The 17,565-nt window shown below is 53.8% G+C and overlaps 1 protein-coding gene and 1 long non-coding RNA gene across 2 annotated transcripts; both read right to left on the bottom strand.

Moving 5' to 3' along the window:
- Window positions 1-4,200: 4,200 nt before the first annotated feature.
- Window positions 4,201-7,832, bottom strand: LOC136559626 (C-type lectin domain family 2 member D-like). Its single transcript, XM_066554935.1, has 6 exons — window positions 7,759-7,832; window positions 6,014-6,406; window positions 5,560-5,658; window positions 5,276-5,457; window positions 4,975-5,075; window positions 4,201-4,884 (listed from the first exon to the last, which is right to left on the bottom strand). The coding sequence occupies exons 2-6, from the start codon at window positions 6,333-6,335 to the stop codon at window positions 4,767-4,769; spliced, it is 822 nt and encodes a 273-aa protein (XP_066411032.1). The 5' UTR covers window positions 6,336-6,406; window positions 7,759-7,832; the 3' UTR covers window positions 4,201-4,766.
- Window positions 7,833-15,698: 7,866 nt separating this feature from the next.
- Window positions 15,699-16,550, bottom strand: LOC136559697 (uncharacterized). The gene is made up of 2 exons (XR_010784033.1): window positions 16,469-16,550; window positions 15,699-16,378 (listed from the first exon to the last, which is right to left on the bottom strand). It is a non-coding gene; the product is annotated as an uncharacterized lncRNA (long non-coding RNA).
- Window positions 16,551-17,565: the final 1,015 nt, after the last annotated feature.

Raw genomic sequence — 17,565 nt, 5'->3', positions numbered from 1 at the left:
TGTGATTCGTTATTGGTTTTGCCCCCTGAATGTGAATGTGATTTTCAAAACCAGCTGGGATTTGTTGGAAATGGTGTTGGGGACCCACAAGAAAAGTTCCTCATTTTGTTGGCTGAGACCATGGTGATGTTTTTAGCATTTCCTTCTCCCTGGTGGGATCTGATGGCCCTGAGGTGGTCTTGTCTCCTCAGGGATTTCATGCTCTGAGGAAGCAAAGGCTGATGGAATGTGCTTGATCCTCTCCTGTCTAATGGGGAGGAACAGCAACCAGCAGAGCTGGAATCACCTTGTCCATTCCTGATTTCTCCCGCCAAGAGATCACTGGGCTCTCTCAGGGTCCAGAAGTCACTTTTCCTTTTGGATGGATGGCCTGAAGGCACCCAGGTGCTGCAGGTTAGGACTGCTTCAGAAATCCTTTTGGCTTGGAAGGATCCTTCTACCTAAGAGCTGAATTTAGAAACGGATGCACTGAGGCCAGGGAGCTAACTCAGAACTGTTAGGAGGATCCCAAAGGAAAAGATGCCTAGAAAAGACTGCAGTAGTTTTTCTAACAAGGTTTCTAGCAGAAGTTTCTGGACCCCAGGGGAGCCATGGGATAGTTTAGCAGTGTCAGAAGCAGAAAATCCACTCTTGGCCAGGAGCTCCCAGCTCTTCCCGTGGCACTGTCAGTAGCTCCAGTCATGATGTTTACCCAGCAGAAAACCAAGGTGACGACAGGATGAGACATTATCTGCCTAAAAAGTGAACTTGCCTTTATGGTTCCAATTTAATCTCCTGCTAACCAGGTGCAGCTGCCATCCTGCCCGTGGCTGCCCTCTGACAGCTGGGTCTCAAAGGCTTTGTTACACTGCAGGGATTCAGATGCTCCTAGAATCTCTAGCACTGCTGTAGAAAACTAAATATATGCCTTGTAAAAGTGTGCCTTAAGTCAGCACTGACTGCTGTACATCAGAAAGTGATTTTCTGTCTGACTGAAACAAAACTTCTTTAGAAAACAGGAGGCCTTACATTGATGAGAATTCTTTATTAGAAATTGCAGTTGTTTTCCACTCAAATTTCCATGCATAACACAGACACCTTTCCTCCTTTCAGTCCGAGATGAAATCTTGATGAACACCTTGGTTTCAAAGTCCCTGTCCCCCCTGCAGAGAGGCCTGGAGCTTTCCTTACCCTATGCCCAGGGGAGCGTGAGCTGCCCTCCCCAGCACCAGAGCCACACGTTCCCCTCCTCAGGTAAGGGGCGAAAGGGGCCCCTTGACAGAGCACAAGCTCCTGAGGCAGTGGGCTCAGGCTGTTGTGAGTTCCTCCCCCAGCAGCCCATGGTAATGTCAGGGGTGAAAAATGCCCCGAGTGCTGTGCACCAGCAGTGACCCTCAATCAACCTTCCCAATCCTCTCCCTCGAGCTACTCAGGCTCTGGGGAACACAGGACAGCAAAACGGGCTCAGTTTGGCCCTTGGAGGGTGAGAGGCAAGCAGCAGAATCCAGCGTGGTCTCTCTCTGACCTTTCCTTTAGGACAGGCCTGTGTGTCCCCACCCCAAGGGCACAGAGGGGGCTCTTTAAACGGTGCCACAATGTCCCCGTGCCCACCGTGTCACGGTCCCATGAGGACAGAGCCCGGGGGCATCAGGGCCAGGAGAGCTGTGCCAGAGTGTGCCCGGCCCTGTGTGCCCGTGTGTGCTGTGCCCAGGGGTGAGGGCACACGTCCTGCCCTGCCATGGGCACTGTGTGTGTGTGCTGTGCCCAGGGGTGAGGGCACACGTCCTGCTCTGCCATGGGCACTGTGTGTGTGTGCTGTACCCAGGGGTGAGGGCACACGTCCTGCTCTGCCATGGGCACTGTGTGTGTGTGCTGTACCCAGGGGTGAGGGCACACGTCCTGCTCTGCCATGGGCACTGTGTGTGTGTGCTGTACCCAGGGGTGAGGGCACACGTCCTGCTCTGCCATGGGCACTGTGTGTGTGTGCTGTGCCCAGGGGTGAGGGCACACGTCCTGCTCTGCCATGGGCACTGTGTGTGTGTGCTGTGCCCAGGGGTGAGGGCACACGTCCTGATCTGCCATGGGCACTGTGTGTGTGTGCTGTACCCAGGGGTGAGGGCACACGTCCTGCTCTGCCATGGGCACTGTGTGTGTGTGCTGTACCCAGGGGTGAGGGCACACGTCCTGCTCTGCCATGGGCACTGTGTGTGCTGCTGTGCCCAGCTCTGTGCCCAGGGATGTGCTGCCCTGGGCATGGGCTGTGTGCCCTGCTGTGGGCACGGGGGTGCGTTGCACTCTCGGCTGTGAGTGGGGCTGTGCACAGCTCTGTGCTTGTGAGTGTGCACAGGTTCTGCAGGTGTGAGCACGGCTCTGTGTGGGACAGGCCTGTGTTGCTGTGGGTGACACTGCACACGCTGCTGTGCCCAGGCTCTACGGGCCAGCAGGGCCCTGCTTGGGGCCCGTGTGCATTGGTGGGGACTGTGCACAGGTGAGTGTCTGTGCAGCACAGGTGCGCTGCTGTGGCAGGCTGGGTGCTGCTGGCAGGTGCCGTGGGGCACAGGAGCTCTGTGCAGGTGAGCAGGGACATGTGTGTGTGAGCACTGGCTCTGCACATGTCCCTGTGTGCACTCATGGCGGGGCATGCCCAGGGACATGGCTCTGGGTACACGGCCCCGTGCATTCAGCTGCTCTCCCACCTACAGAAACAGACCCATATCTACATATATATATATTTATATAGACATGTGTGTTGGTTTATGTGTCACTACCTAGCTCTGCTGGCTGGAGTGGCCCTGGCTCTCTGTGTACACTCTGCTCTTGTAAGGAGAAGAATCAGCAGTATTGGGGCAGTTTCCTTAAGGACCAACAAGTAGAGTGAAACAAGAAATAGAGGGCAAGACCAGGTTGGCCCCTGTGTTCACCACGGAGAAGATTCCATAGCCCTGCTGTGGGCAGCACTCCCATATCCATGGTAAGGTGGGGGCAAGAAAGGCACCCCAGAGCTCTGCCATTGCTCAGCTGTCTTGTAATACAACAGGGACCAGAAGGCAAGACTGAGTTGGCCTCTGCACTCAGCACTAAGATACACCTGCTATGAGTAGCAACCCCATGGGCACAGTAGATGGGGTCCAAAAGCCACACCAGAGCTCAGTGATCCCATTTTGTCCATTCCAAATAAGTCTGTCTAAGGAAAACCTGAGATTTTTTCCTTCTCTTCCCACTGTCCTCACCCTCATCAACAGATTCTAGTATCACTCATTAAAAATTTATTTGAGAAGTAAGAGCAGATTATCAGAAACAAAAATTAGAGCTAATTGTTTGGGACAAATGACCTATAGGAAAAGAGGGGTTTGTTCTAGATGAATGATGTGATGGTTGGCTCTCACAACTGACAGACAGATATTATGTGGATGTTAGGAGAAGTTCTGTAGCTGTAGAGTGCTGTCACTGTAATGTCTCCCCCCACAGTCCCCTTTCCCTCCCCCTTGCAGCAGCCCCAGCAGCCTCGGGGCATTTGGGGAGGGCCGGCTCATTACCAGGAGGGGCCACAGGACAACACCTGAGCTCCAATCAAGGTGTAAGGAAGTGATCTCCACCTGGGGAGGGCAGAGAAGGAGCTGACTGACAAAACTTTGGGAGGGGCTGAGGGTATAAAAGGCAGAGCATCCATTTTGTAAACGAGCATGTGCTGACACTCACAGAGACCCTCAGCGCTGTAATTTTTCCTTATTCAGTCCATTGTAGTATGTTTTTGTTAAGGTTTAATTAACCTTTAAGATTTGAAAAGTGAGGGTCATTTCTCACGTCTTCCAAGGACAGTCCAAAATTCTCACCTTCAGGCCAGTTTGTGATGATTTCCAGGTGACCAGGGTGATTTGGATTTCCCATTTGAGCTGGTTGTAGAACATTATAAATAACAAATATAGGTATTGGCTTCTGCATTTATGTGCTCACTTTTGTTTTGCAAGTTATTATTGATGTCAAAAATCCTGATACAGTACAAATTGCAATTACTGCTTTAGATGTAGTATAATCTGTCAGTTTATGTAGGCACCCTATAGATTTGATGAAATAGATACTATGTTAGACCATAGCATAATAGAGACTGCGTAATGTTGGAATGATTGTTTCACGTAACTAACTCAGAAAATGGTGTCAAATAATTAACTGATTTCCCACATTCAAGGACTTGCTTATCAGAAAGACAAGATAACAGAAACAAGCATGGGAAAAAAAAGACTTTATTGACCCTCATTTTCAGGGAGTGAAAATACAAAAAGATAGAATCACAAGAAACCACGCAATATAGTGTTTAAGGTAAAAAATGGCCTGAAGGCAAGACAAAAGTTAAAAAAACCAAAACAGCACGTAAATTCAAATTTGTGTTAGGATTCTTAAAAGCTCATATAAATATGCATGTAGATGTAATATGTAACAGTATATAGAAAACATAGTTTAAATTAACCCTGTGCAAGCAGACAAGCATCCCAGGGTGGGATTTCAACCCATAATAAACTATGATAAAAAGTGCAAATACTGAGCCATGTTTCCTGCATATAATGAGGGCAACGCAGTCACTGCAGGCAGCACCAATGGCAGGATGGATTGCAGAGACTTTTCCTTTGCAGCCCCAGCCCAGGGTTGGCACTGGGCATGAAGAGGCGCTGAGGTGACCCTGAGAGGAAGTGCAAGGCACAGGCTGCAGCTGAGGAAGGACAGCGCTGTGCTGGGCTCAGAGGTGAAGCTGGCACTGCCCAGTGTGGAGAAGGTCCTTTCTGCAGCCCCTGTTACGGGGGAGCTTGGGCCTTGCTGCAGAGATACGGCCGCTCATTGGAGCAGTTGTCACTCCTGAATCTATTCCGGTCAGCCAGGTACACACACTGGGAATTGCCGAGGACAGGAACCCTGCAGGGAGGAGCAGAGGCAGCGCTGGCTGCCAGGGGCAGCCCTTGTGCCCCTGTGCCCCCAGGCCCTGCCCGGCTCCCCGGCACTCACCGGGAGCTGTAGCTGCTGCCGTCCCCCCAGTGCAGGCGCTCGCCCCGTCTGCGCAGCCCGAGCCAGAAATCGACGTTCCCACAGAGGCGGGAGAGCAAATCCTGCCCAGGAGAGAGGAGTGGGAGCTGCCCCGGCCCCTCGGGGGGACACGGGCCCGGGGCTCCCCCCGCACGCCGGGGCTCCTTCCCTGCAAGGCCCCGGCCCAGGGCTGCAGCCCCGGCCCTACGAGCACCGAGCCCGGCCCAGGAGCACCCCCAGGCTGCCCTCAGCCACCCCACACTGCCCGCAGCCCCTCACTCACCATGGCCTCCTCATCCTTGGCAATGGCCAGGGAGGCCCCGAGCTCGGAGCACCGTTCCTGACCCTGCTCCCAGGTGCTGTAATCCCTGGAGAAGTAGTAGCAGACCCCCTTGTACCCAACCCAGCCGTGGGGACAGCCCAGACGTGACAGAGGAGTCGCAGGTGTGACTGGAACCTGTGGTGCTGCAGGGGGAAGAGGAGAAGGTCTGAGGATTGCCCTGTGCAGGGAGCAGGGAGCCCGCTCTGCCCCGAGGGGCTGGGCCCAGCCTGCTGCCCCTCCCTTACCTGCCAGCACAGCCAAGGCCACCCCCAAAGCCAGCACCAGCACCAGGAGCAGCAGAATCAGCACCTCCGTGCCCACGGGATGGCCCCTGATCCATTCACCTGCAGCAGGAAAGAGCTGCTGGCTGCCAGAAGCAGAGCCGGGCCTGCAATCTGCTCAGCCCATGGCCAGGGAGCAGAGCAGGGAGCCCTGAGCCAGTGTGGGCCTCACTCAGCTGGCAGCCAGAGAGCCAAGAGCCTGGCCACAGCCAGGGACACAGCAGTGGGCACAGGCTGCAGCAGGAGAACTGCACAGCCTTGGGGGCAGCTGGGGCTCTTGCTTCCAGCCACTGATGGGGCCCAGCAGAGCACCAGGCCTCTTCCAGATATCGGGAAACAGCCACACACCTGCCAGCCCTGCCCTTGGGAGGGGACACTGTCCCCACCCTGGAGACCACAGGGGTGGCCCTGCACTCACCCAGCAATCTTCTGAGGTTCCTTTTGTGTTCATTCTTGGTTGCTGATGTGCCTTGGGGAGCCAGGGGCTCCCTCACGCCCCCATCACTGCTGCAGAATCCATTCTCCACATCTGCACTCACTGCACGCTCACAAGTGGCATCCCCCTGCTGATGCCAGGTGGCTTCTTGGGCCCCAGGCAGGTGTGGAACCGCGGCTGCGGGTCCCTGCTGGGGATGCTGGGGCTCGTTTGCTGCTCTGGGAATGGAGGAGAATTCACTCTCGTCCAGCTCACAGCCAGCATCTCTCTGCCTGCAACAAACATCACCTTGCTCCTGACCCATCAGGAGTGCTGCTGGCAGATCCTTTGGGAGCTCGGCCTCGGGAACAGCTTCACAGCCGCGCTGATGGCACCCTGAAAGGGACACGGGGAGAGGTCACTGCTGGTGCCGGCCCTGCGGGGGCTCAGGAGGGCGGTGCCAGCTGTGGCTGCGCTGTCCCCGCTGCCCAGAGGTGCGGCAGCAGCTGCGGAGACAAGCGCAGCCTCCGCGACCTGGGGCAGCACCGACCGCGGGTCGCGCTGGGCTGGAGCCGCCTCCGAGCTCCGCCGCCGCCGCCTCGCCGGGCTCCGGGTGCCGCCGCCGCTGGGGAATGACCCGAACGCTCCGCCCGCCGCAGCCGCTCCGTCCCAGGCAGACACAGCGGGCACGGCCGCTGCCACCGTAGTTTAGAGCCGGTGTCGGTGTGGGGGCGGCTTTTGGCCGTTTTGAGCATTCAGCGTGCGGGAAAGCAGCGAGGGGCCGTCCGTGCACCGCGGGGGGAGAGCGGAGGGTCGCGGCCCGCTGCAGGGGAGACCCCACAAGCAGCTTCCCCGGGGGCTGCGGTTCACCGGCATGGGTTCCTTTTTTTTATTGCGAGTTTTTCGGGACAGGAGCTGTGACGGCACTGCCCCCCGCAGGGCCTTTACAGTTCAGGCAGATAAAATGAATCTCAACTATCGATGATATCCACCATCATCTGTTTCTCTCCTCTTTTCCTGCACGGATTTGACAGTTCTTCCTTTCCTCCCACAGAGCTGGAAAGCAAAAAGCTCGCCTGCCCCATGGCCATCTCCGCCGCCTTCCACCGCTCCAGCCTTGTCGCTCTTTCTCTCCCCTTTACTTTGCACCACTTTCTTCCTCCTCCTCTCCCTGCCAGCTCCAGCAAAGCCATTTCACCCACTGGCACCAGCTGCCTCCTCTCCCTCGTTCCCATTTTGCCCACTCTGAACTCCTGGAGCCGCCTGCCCGCGGAGCCGAAGCCGCCGTGGGGCCGGGTAATGGTGCAGGGAATGCTGGCAGGGATTCTCGGGCTGGGCTGGGCCAGGGTCGGTGTCCGGGGCCAGCACCCTCGCACCCTCACCGCCGCTCGCCCCGCCCCGCCCCGCTGGGGCCGGCGGGTTCCGCGCCCCGCCCACCATCGGCGTGGCCCCGCTCCGCCAATGCCGTGGCTGTGCCTAGCCCACAGCATTCATGCCGCGCCCCTCCCCTGGACGGCCGAAACCGTGCGCGAAACGCTGCCTGCCCGCCTCGGCTCGTAGCGCCCGCGCCCCTGGAACGGGAGCTGCCGCCTGCTGCTGGCCCGGGGCAGCTGCGGCTCGGAGCCCGCCCCTGCCGAGGGGCAAGAAGCAGCAGCCCCGGGCTGCTCACCATTGTGCCCCGCATTCCCTGCCCCGGCGCCTCGGAGCTCCCTGCCTGTGAACAGAGGAATCCAGCACATGGAACTCACCAGAAGCCCTGGCCCCGAGCTGCGGCAAAACCGACCGCGAGTCGCGCCAGTGTGGAAGCCGCCTCCAAGCTCCGCCAGCCTCTTGCCCGGCGCTGTCTGCGACCGCAGCTCCGGTTGCAGTAGTGAAGGTGTGGGTGGTGCCGTTCAATTTTATGGCCACTCCGTGTGGGAGGGATTTTGGCCGATCTGACCAATCAGCGGCCGCGAGCGCCACCCCCGCCCCCGCCGACCCCCCCGCCCTTCCGCCCGTCTCTCTGTAACTGGAATGCTGCCAACATTTACCATGCTTCTACCTACCGTAAATGGTCTCGAGACTATTTGTTTGTTGGACAGTTTGCCAAATTCTACATTGTTATTTCTTTCGGTACAATTGCACTTTAAAAGGTCTGAGGAAATTTATGGTTCCATACAATTTGTGGCTGCCGTGAGTTTTTCTCAATGTAAATTACATAGGGTCAGCATATTTGTCACACTTTTCTAACCCCTCCAGTAAATCCCTCAGGCTGTTATTTCAGCCACGCTTGGTTCACATTTTCAGTGCCTTTTGGTATTAATAGCAGCAGAATAAGTTACATTTTGTAGTATCCAGAACTTTTAAGGATATTGGTTGTTAGTTCAGTTCTGTTTTATTTGAATATGATTTTAGTGTTGGTAAGATTAAGCAAGGTTAGCAACATTCCTGAGTAATGTTACCTTTATTACTCTATTGAGTTAATTTTTTTACTAATCATTTATGTCAAGGTGGATTTCTGTCAGGTTTGAGTATTGCTGAGTTTAGACAGGGTCAAGATTAAGTCTTCATTTTATGCCATTTCATGTTCTATTCCAGTTTTATTAAGATCATTTTTTTTATTTAGTAATAATTTCAATCTTTTTATTCAGTATTAAAGATGTTACTTTAAATTCTCTTAAGTGTACCTCTAATGCCACTGAGGTGAAATTGAATTCCACTGCAATTAATTTCAAGTCCTAAGTTAATTTGGTTTAAATATGTTTGCTTACATTGAAAAATGGAGTTCTTTTCTTCTAGAGATAAGAGAGATCCCACTGAAACAGCTGTGATGAAACACTGATAAGCAGCTGCTTTTGGATAGGAGAAGCTACAGCTTGTTGGGCCCTTGATCCTCTCACAGACTGCACAGGTGTCAGTGCTGCACTGCCTGACAGGATCATTCACTGTGATCTCTTCTGTTCTATCTTCCACAGATAGCACAGGAGAGAGGGTGGTTGTTCTACATTATGGCTGTTATCCACTGGAAGCTGTTCAGTGTTTCATTGTTGTGGGTACAGCAATGCTGGAGGAATATTGTCTCCAATTCCTGAGACAGTCACTGCTGATGGATCGGTTCCATCACGTCAATTCACTCATTTTGACAACAGGCATTCTTCATAAGACACCATTACCTTATCCATAGCTGGCTTTTCATGAACTTTGAGCTATCTTTGTGTGACTATCCACAAGACACGGTGTCACTTTGGGATCTCTCTGGTTTGCTCTCCAGCTGCAGATGCATCTCTTTGAACAGGCTGTCTGCAGCCGTTCCCTGCGCTGCCTGCTCAGCCTTTAGTCCCTTCTCTTGTTCCAGCAGGGTTGCTGTGCCTTCAGCCAGGGCTGTCTCCTGATTTTCCTGTGTTTTCAGAGTTCCAGGATGAGATCTCTGGGCTCTGTCAAAAGCCTCATCTGAGCTGAGGTCCTGTGGCCTTTCCCGACCCTTCTGTGACCCATCCTCGTGGGCCAGGGCTGTGACCTGCTGAGGGCGAGGCTGCTCCTGCTCTGTGCCAATCACACACAGCCCCAGTTATTCTCACAGAAGGGGGTTTGCCTCAATTTAGCCTCCCAAAAAGAGGGGAAATGCAGCTTCCCACTTCAATTTCCCTCAACCAAGACCATTCTGGGGGCTTTTGGACATCTTTTTCACCTGTGAAGGTCCCTTCAAATGGAGGTGCCCCTCGATGGAACTCTTACAGTGGCACACCAAGAGGTTCCTCTCCAGGGAAGCCCTTTCAGACCAGGGGCAGCCGTGTTGGCTCAGTTTGAACCTGAAGATGATGGAAATGGGGCTCTTTCCGTCAACTCAAACAGCACCATAAAGGGTTCCTCCTTCCATTTAAACATGAAAATCATGGAAAAAAGGTGATTGCCCACCAAGAGAGGCACTAAAAATCATGAAAAAAGGTGAGTTTTCCTTCAGTTGAGACCCTTCAAATCACAGGTGAATGGGGATCCCCCCAGTTCAAACACAATCACAGAAAAGCTTTCCCCCTCCATTTCAATCCCTTTTCTCTTTGTAATGCCCCATTCTGGGGGCTCTGGGGAGGGACTGGGGGCACTTCCCCCTCCTCACTGGTCCCCCCTGGGGCTGCTGCCCTTGCAGAGTGCTGAGGAGCTCCCTCCCAGTTCCCTGCCAGTATCCCTCTTCCTGGCAAGCCCCAGCAGGGATGGGGAGAGCACTGGGCAGGAACTGGGAGCACTGTTCCTGCCCAGGGCTCCTGATATCCCTCCCAGGGCTCCTTCCCGCTCACTCCCGCTGCTCCCACTCTCCCTCCCAGTTCCCTCTGGCATTCCCTGTGCTCCCAGTTCCCTCCCAGTGGTCCCAGGATCTCTCCCAGTGCTCCCAGCAGCAAAGCCCTGGGGGCACAGCGAGCTCTGCTCTTGAAGAGGCGAGACTTGAGCTGTCAGGAGAGAAAACCCGGCTGGAGCCTGCTGAGGAGGGCTGTCCTGCCAGTGCTGTGATTTTTCCTTGTTGCGTCTTTTGTTGTAATTTTTGTCAAGGTTTAATAAACCTTTAAAAAATTTTAAAAGTGAGGGTCTTTTCTCACACTGATTTTCAATCTGTAGCAATACTACAACAATAATCTCTTGTAGCAATACTGTCAGTAGTACTAGAAGGTCAATACTGTAGTCACTTTTATTTTATTCTCTTTGAGAGAATAGAAAGTTGGCAAAGCTTTGCTAAGCTTCTGCTGCTCCCTCCTTTCCCCGAACAAGCCAAATCTTACAGTGTAATTGAATTCTCTCTTACTACCAAGTCTTACAGTGTAATTGAATTCTCTCTTACTACCTCAGGCAGTCAAGTTTGTGTGACTCATCCTAAAAAATTGACTGAGAAAATATCTGAAATAGTGTTGGTTTCTTTAACACTTTTCCTGAAATCGTTGTTTTCCAGTTGATTTTGATGTCAAAACCATTCCTTGTAGCTGCTCTCCATACAAAGGAACCTTTAGACATGTTTACTCTTGCTGCCAGTAGAAGAGAATTTTCAGTAATTTCTGCAGTTGCAGTAGTAGTCTCAGTATTTGTGTGCTTCAGTAGTGTTCATACAGCCACACTTCATGAACAAATAGAATTGCCAAAAAGCAAATGTTTCAAGTTGGAACTGTTTCTGTATTTAATGTTCTTCTGTGTGTCAGAGAAGATTTGGGCTTAAAAGATGAAAATCTGCCTCTGTTAAAAACAAAGAGAAATTTCTTTTATGTGTCCCTAATTTTACCTCAGGTGCTTGTGATTCGTTATTGGTTTTGCCCCCTGAATGTGAATGTGATTTTCAAAACCAGCTGGGATTTGTTGGAAATGGTGTTGGGGACCCACAAGAAAAGTTCCTCATTTTGTTGGCTGAGACCATGGTGATGTTTTTAGCATTTCCTTCTCCCTGGTGGGATCTGATGGCCCTGAGGTGGTCTTGTCTCCTCAGGGATTTCATGCTCTGAGGAAGCAAAGGCTGATGGAATGTGCTTGATCCTCTCCTGTCTAATGGGGAGGAACAGCAACCAGCAGAGCTGGAATCACCTTGTCCATTCCTGATTTCTCCCGCCAAGAGATCACTGGGCTCTCTCAGGGTCCAGAAGTCACTTTTCCTTTTGGATGGATGGCCTGAAGGCACCCAGGTGCTGCAGGTTAGGACTGCTTCAGAAATCCTTTTGGCTTGGAAGGATCCTTCTACCTAAGAGCTGAATTTAGAAACGGATGCACTGAGGCCAGGGAGCTAACTCAGAACTGTTAGGAGGATCCCAAAGGAAAAGATGCCTAGAAAAGACTGCAGTAGTTTTTCTAACAAAGTTTCTAGCAGAAGTTTCTGGACCCCAGGGGAGCCATGGGATAGTTTAGCAGTGTCAGAAGCAGAAAATCCACTCTTGGCCAGGAGCTCCCAGCTCTTCCTGTGGCACTGTCAGTAGCTCCAGTCATGATGTTTACCCAGCAGAAAACCAAGGTGACGACAGGATGAGACATTATCTGCCTAAAAAGTGAACTTGCCTTTATGGTTCCAATTTAATCTCCTGCTAACCAGGTGCAGCTGCCATCCTGCCCGTGGCTGCCCTCTGACAGCTGGGTCTCAAAGGCTTTGTTACACTGCAGGGATTCAGATGCTCCTAGAATCTCTAGCACTGCTGTAGAAAACTAAATATATGCCTTGTAAAAGTGTGCCTTAAGTCAGCACTGACTGCTGTACATCAGAAAGTGATTTTCTGTCTGACTGAAACAAAACTTCTTTAGAAAACAGGAGGCCTTACATTGATGAGAATTCTTTATTAGAAATTGCAGTTGTTTTCCACTCAAATTTCCATGCATAACACAGACACCTTTCCTCCTTTCAGTCCGAGATGAAATCTTGACGAACACCTTGGTTTCAAAGTCCCTGTCCCCCCTGCAGAGAGGCCTGGAGCTTTCCTTACCCTATGCCCAGGGGAGCGTGAGCTGCCCTCCCCAGCACCAGAGCCACACGTTCCCCTCCTCAGGTAAGGGGCGAAAGGGGCCCCTTGACAGAGCACAAGCTCCTGAGGCAGTGGGCTCAGGCTGTTGTGAGTTCCTCCCCCAACAGCCCATGGTAATGTCCGGGGTGAAAAATGCCCCGAGTGCTGTGCACCAGCAGTGACCCTCAATCAACCTTCCCAATCCTCTCCCTCGAGCTACTCAGGCTCTGGGGAACACAGGACAGCAAAACGGGCTCAGTTTGGCCCTTGGAGGGTGAGAGGCAAGCAGCAGAATCCAGCGTGGTCTCTCTCTGACCTTTCCTTTAGGACAGGCCTGTGTGTCCCCACCCCAAGGGCACAGAGGGGGCTCTTTAAACAGTGCCACAATGTCCCCGTGCCCACCGTGTCACGGTCCCACGAGGAGAGAGCCCGGGGGCGTCAGGGCCAGGAGAGCTGTGCCAGAGTGTGCCCGGCCCTGTGTGCCCATGTGTGCTGTGCCCAGGGGTGAGGGCACACGTCCTGCCCTGCCATGGGCACTGTGTGCCCGTGTGTGCTGTGCCCGGGTGTGAGGGCACACGTCCTGCTCTGCCATGGGCACTGTGTGTGTGTGCTGTGCCCAGGGGTGAGGGCACACGTCCTGCTCTGCCATGGGCACTGTGTGTGCTGCTGTGCCCGGGTGTGAGGGCACACGTCCTGCTCTGCCATGGGCACTGTGTGTGTGTACTGTGCCCAGGGGTGAGGGCACACGTCCTGCTCTGCCATGGGCACTGTGTGTGTGTACTGTGCCCAGGGGTGAGGGCACACGTCCTGCTCTGCCATGGGCACTGTGTGTGCTGTGCCCAGGGGTGAGGGCACACGTCCTGCTCTGCCATGGGCACTGTGTGTGTGTGCTGTGCCCAGGGGTGAGGGCACACGTCCTGCTCTGCCATGGGCACTGTGTGTGTGTGTGCTGTGCCTAGGGGTGAGGGCACACGTCCTGCTCTGCCATGGGCACTGTGTGTGTGTGTGCTGTGCCCAGGGGTGAGGGCACACGTCCTGCTCTGCCATGGGCACTGTGTGTGCTGCTGTGCCCAGGGGTGAGGGCACACGTCCTGCTCTGCCATGGGCACTGTGTGTGTGTCTGTGCTGTGCCCAGGGGTGAGGGCACACGTCCTGCCCTGCCATGGGCACTGTGTGTGCTGCTGTGCCCAGGGCTGAGGGCATACGTCCTGCTCTGCCATGGGCACTGTGTGTGTGCTGTGCCCAGCTCTGTGCCCAGGGATGTGCTGCCCTGGGCATGGGCTGTGTGCCCTGCTGTGGGCACGGGGGCGCGTTGCACTCTCGGCTGTGAGTGGGGCTGTGCACAGCTCTGTGCTTGTGAGTGTGCACAGGTTCTGCAGGTGTGAGCACGGCTCTGTGTGGGACAGGCCTGTGTTGCTGTGGGTGACACTGCACACGCTGCTGTGCCCAGGCTCTACGGGCCAGCAGGGCCCTGCTTGGGGCCCGTGTGCATTGGTGGGGACTGTGCACAGGTGAGTGTCTGTGCAGCACAGGTGCGCTGCTGTGGCAGGCTGGGTGCTGCTGGCAGGTGCCGTGGGGCACAGGAGCTCTGTGCAGGTGAGCAGGGACATGTGTGTGTGAGCACTGGCTCTGCACATGTCCCTGTGTGCACTCATGGCGGGGCATGCCCAGGGACATGGCTCTGAGTACATGGCCCCGTGCATTCAGCTGCTCTCCCACCTACAGAAACAGACCCATATCTACATATATATATATTTATATAGACATGTGTGTTGGTTTATGTGTCACTACCTAGCTCTGCTGGCTGGAGTGGCCCTGGCTCTCTGTGTACACTCTGCTCTTGTAAGGAGAAGAATCAGCAGTATTGGGCAGTTTCCTCAAGGACCAACAAGTAGAGTGAAACAAGAAATAGAGGGCAAGACCAGGTTGGCCCCTGTGTTCACCACGGAGAAGATTCCATAGCCCTGCTGTGGGCAGCAATCCCATATCCATATGGTAAGGTGGGGGTGAGAAAGGCACCCCAGAGCTCTGCCATTGCTCAGCTGTCTTGTAATACAACAGGGACCAGAAGGCAAGACTGAGTTGGCCTCTGCACTCAGCACTAAGATACACCTGCTATGAGTAGCAACCCCATGGGCACAGTAGATGGGGTCCAAAAGCCACACCAGAGCTCAGTGACCCCATTTTGTCCATTCCAAATAAGTCTGTCTAAGGAAAACCTGAGATTTTTTCCTTCTCTTCCCACTGTCCTCACCATCATCAACAGATGCTAGTATCACTCCTTAAAAATTTATTTGAGAAGTAAGAGCAGATTATCAGAAACAAAAATTAGAGCTAATTGTTTGGGACAAATGACCTATAGGAAAATAGGGGCTTGTTATAGATGAATGATGTGATGGTTGGCTCTCACAACTGACAGACAGATATTATGTGTATGTCAGGAGAAGTTCTGTAGCTGTAGAGTGCTGTCACTGTAATATCTCCCCCCACAGTCCCCTTTCCCTCCCCCTTGCAGCAGCCCCAGCAGCCTCGGGGCATTTGGGGAGGGCCGGCTCATTACCAGGAGGGGCCACAGGACAACACCTGAGCTCCAATCAAGGTGTAAGGAAGTGATCTCCACCTGGGGGGAGGGCAGAGAAGGAGCTGACTGACAAAACTTTGGGAGGGGCTGAGGGTATAAAAGGCAGAGCATCCATTTTGTAAACGAGCATGTGCTGACACTCACAGAGACCCTCAGCGCTGTAATTTTTCCTTATTCAGTCCATTGTAGTATGTTTTTGTTAAGGTTTAATTAACCTTTAAGATTTGAAAAGTGAGGGTTGTTTCTCACATCTTCCAAGGACAGTCCAAAATTCTCACCTTCAGGCCAGTTTGTGATGATTTCCAAGTGACCAGGGTGATTTGGATTTCCCATTTGAGCTTGTTGTAGAACATTATAAATAACAAATATAGGTATTGGCTTCTGCATTTATGTACTCGGTTTTGTTTTGCAAGATATTATTGATGTCAAAAATCCTGATACAGTACAAATTGCAATTACTGCTTTAGATGTAGTATAATCTGTCAGTTTATGTATGCACCCTATAGATTTGATGAAATAGATACTATGTTAGACCATAGCATAATAGAGACTGTGTAATGTTGGAATGATTGTTTCACGTAACTAACTCAGAAAATGGTGCCAAATAATTAACTGATTTCCCACATTCAAGGACATGCTTATCAGAAAGACAAGAAAACAGAAACAAGCATGGGGGAAAAAAGACTTTATTGACCCTCATTTTCAGGGAGTGAAAATACAAAAAGAAAGAATCACAAGAAACCACGCAATATAGTGTTTAAGGTAAAAAATGGCCTGAAGGCAAGACAAAAGTTAAAAGAAGCAAAAGAGCACGTAAATTCAAATTTGTGTTAGGATTCTTAAAAGCTCATATAAATATGCATGTAGATGTAATATGTAACAGTATATAGAAAACATAGTTTAAATTAACCCGGAGCAAGCAGACAAGCATCCCAGGATGGGATTTTAATCCATAATAAATTATTATAGAAAGTGCAAATACTGAGCCATGTTTCCTGCATATAATGAGGGCAACGCACTCACTGCAGGCAGCACCAATGGCAGGATGGATTGCAGAGACTTTTCCTTTGCAGCCCCAGCCCAGCGTTGGCACTGGGCATGAAGAGGCACTGAGGTGACCCTGAGAGGAAGTGCAAGGCACAGGCTGCAGCTGAGGAAGGACAGCGCTGTGCTGGGCTCAGAGGTGAAGCTGGCACTGCCCAGTGTGGAGAAGGTCCTTTCTGCAGCCCCTGTTACAGGGGAGCTGGGGCCTTGCTGCAGAGATACGGCCGCTCATTGGAGCAGTTGTCACTCCTGAATCTATTCCGGTCAGCCAGGTACACGCACTGGGAATTGCCGAGGACAGGAACCCTGCAGGGAGGAGCAGAGGCAGCGCTGGCTGCCAGGGGCAGCCCTTGTGCCCCTGTGCCCCCAGGCCCTGCCCGGCTCCCCGGCACTCACCGGGAGCTGTAGCTGCTGCCGTCCCCCCAGTGCAGGCGCTCGCCCCGTCTGCGCAGCCCGAGCCAGTATTCGACGTTCCCGCAGAGGCGGAAGAGCAAATCCTGCCCAGGAGAGAGGAGTGGGAGCTGCCCCGGCCCCTCGGGGGGACACGGGCCCGGGGCTCCCCCCCGCACGCCGGGGCTCCTTCCCTGCAAGGCCCCGGCCCAGGGCTGCAGCCCCGGCCCTACGAGCACCGAGCCCGGCCCAGGAGCACCCCCAGGCTGCCCTCAGCCACCCCACACCGCCCGCAGCCCCTCACTCACCATGGCCTCCTCATCCTTGGCAATGGCCAGGGAGGCCCCGAGCTCGGAGCACCGTTCCTGACCCTGCTCCCAGGTGCTGTAATCCCTGGAGAAGTAGTAGCAGGCCCCATTGTAGCCAACCCAGCCATGGGGACAGCCCAGAACTGACAGCGGAGTCGCAGGTGTGACTGGAACCTGTGGTGCTGCAGGGGGAAGAGGAGAAGCTCTGAGGATTGCCCTGTGCAGGGAGCAGGGAGCCCGCTCTGCCCCGAGGGGCTGGGCCCAGGCTGCTGCCCCTCCCTTACCTGCCAGCACAGCCAAGGCCACCCCCAAAGCCAGCACCAGCACCAGGAGCAGCAGAATCAGCACCGCCGTGCCCACGGGATGGCCCCTGATCCATTCACCTGCAGCAGGAAAGAGCTGCTGGCTGCCAGAAGCAGAGCCGGCCCTGCAATCTGCTCAGCCCAAGGCCAGGGAGCAGAGCAGGGAGCCCTGAGCCAGTGTGGGCCTCACTCAGCTGGCAGCCAGAGAGCCAAGAGCCTGGCCACAGCCAGGGACACAGCTGTGTCACCCCTAGAGACCACAGGGGTGGCTCTGCACTCACCCAGGAATCTTCTGAGGTTCCTTTTGTGTTCAGTCTTGGTTGCTGATGTGCCCTGGGGAGCCAGGGGCTCCCTCACACTCCCATCACTGGTGCAGAATCCATTCTCCACATCTGCACTCACTGCACACTCACAAGTGGCATCCCCCTGCTGATGCCAAGAGGCTTCTTGGACCCCAGGCAGGTGTGGAACCGCGGCTGCTGGTCCCTGCTGG

Source organism: Molothrus aeneus, chromosome 8, assembly GCF_037042795.1.
Source record: "Molothrus aeneus isolate 106 chromosome 8, BPBGC_Maene_1.0, whole genome shotgun sequence".
NCBI classification, from domain to species: domain Eukaryota; kingdom Metazoa; phylum Chordata; class Aves; order Passeriformes; family Icteridae; genus Molothrus; species Molothrus aeneus.
This window is presented reverse-complemented; position numbering and strand designations above follow the sequence as displayed.

Excerpts from the sequence above, each read along its gene's own strand:
- LOC136559626 (XM_066554935.1), bottom strand. The coding sequence starts at position 6,335 with ATGGGTCAGGAGCAAGGTGATGTTTGTTGCAGGCAGAGAGATGCTGGC. Across the intron at positions 5,659-6,013 it reads GAACCTCAGAAGATTGCTGG|GTGAATGGATCAGGGGCCAT; the intron begins GTGAGTGCAGGG and ends TTCCTGCTGCAG. Across the intron at positions 4,885-4,974 it reads GGCAGCAGCTACAGCTCCCG|GGTTCCTGTCCTCGGCAATT; the intron begins GTGAGTGCCGGG and ends TCCTCCCTGCAG.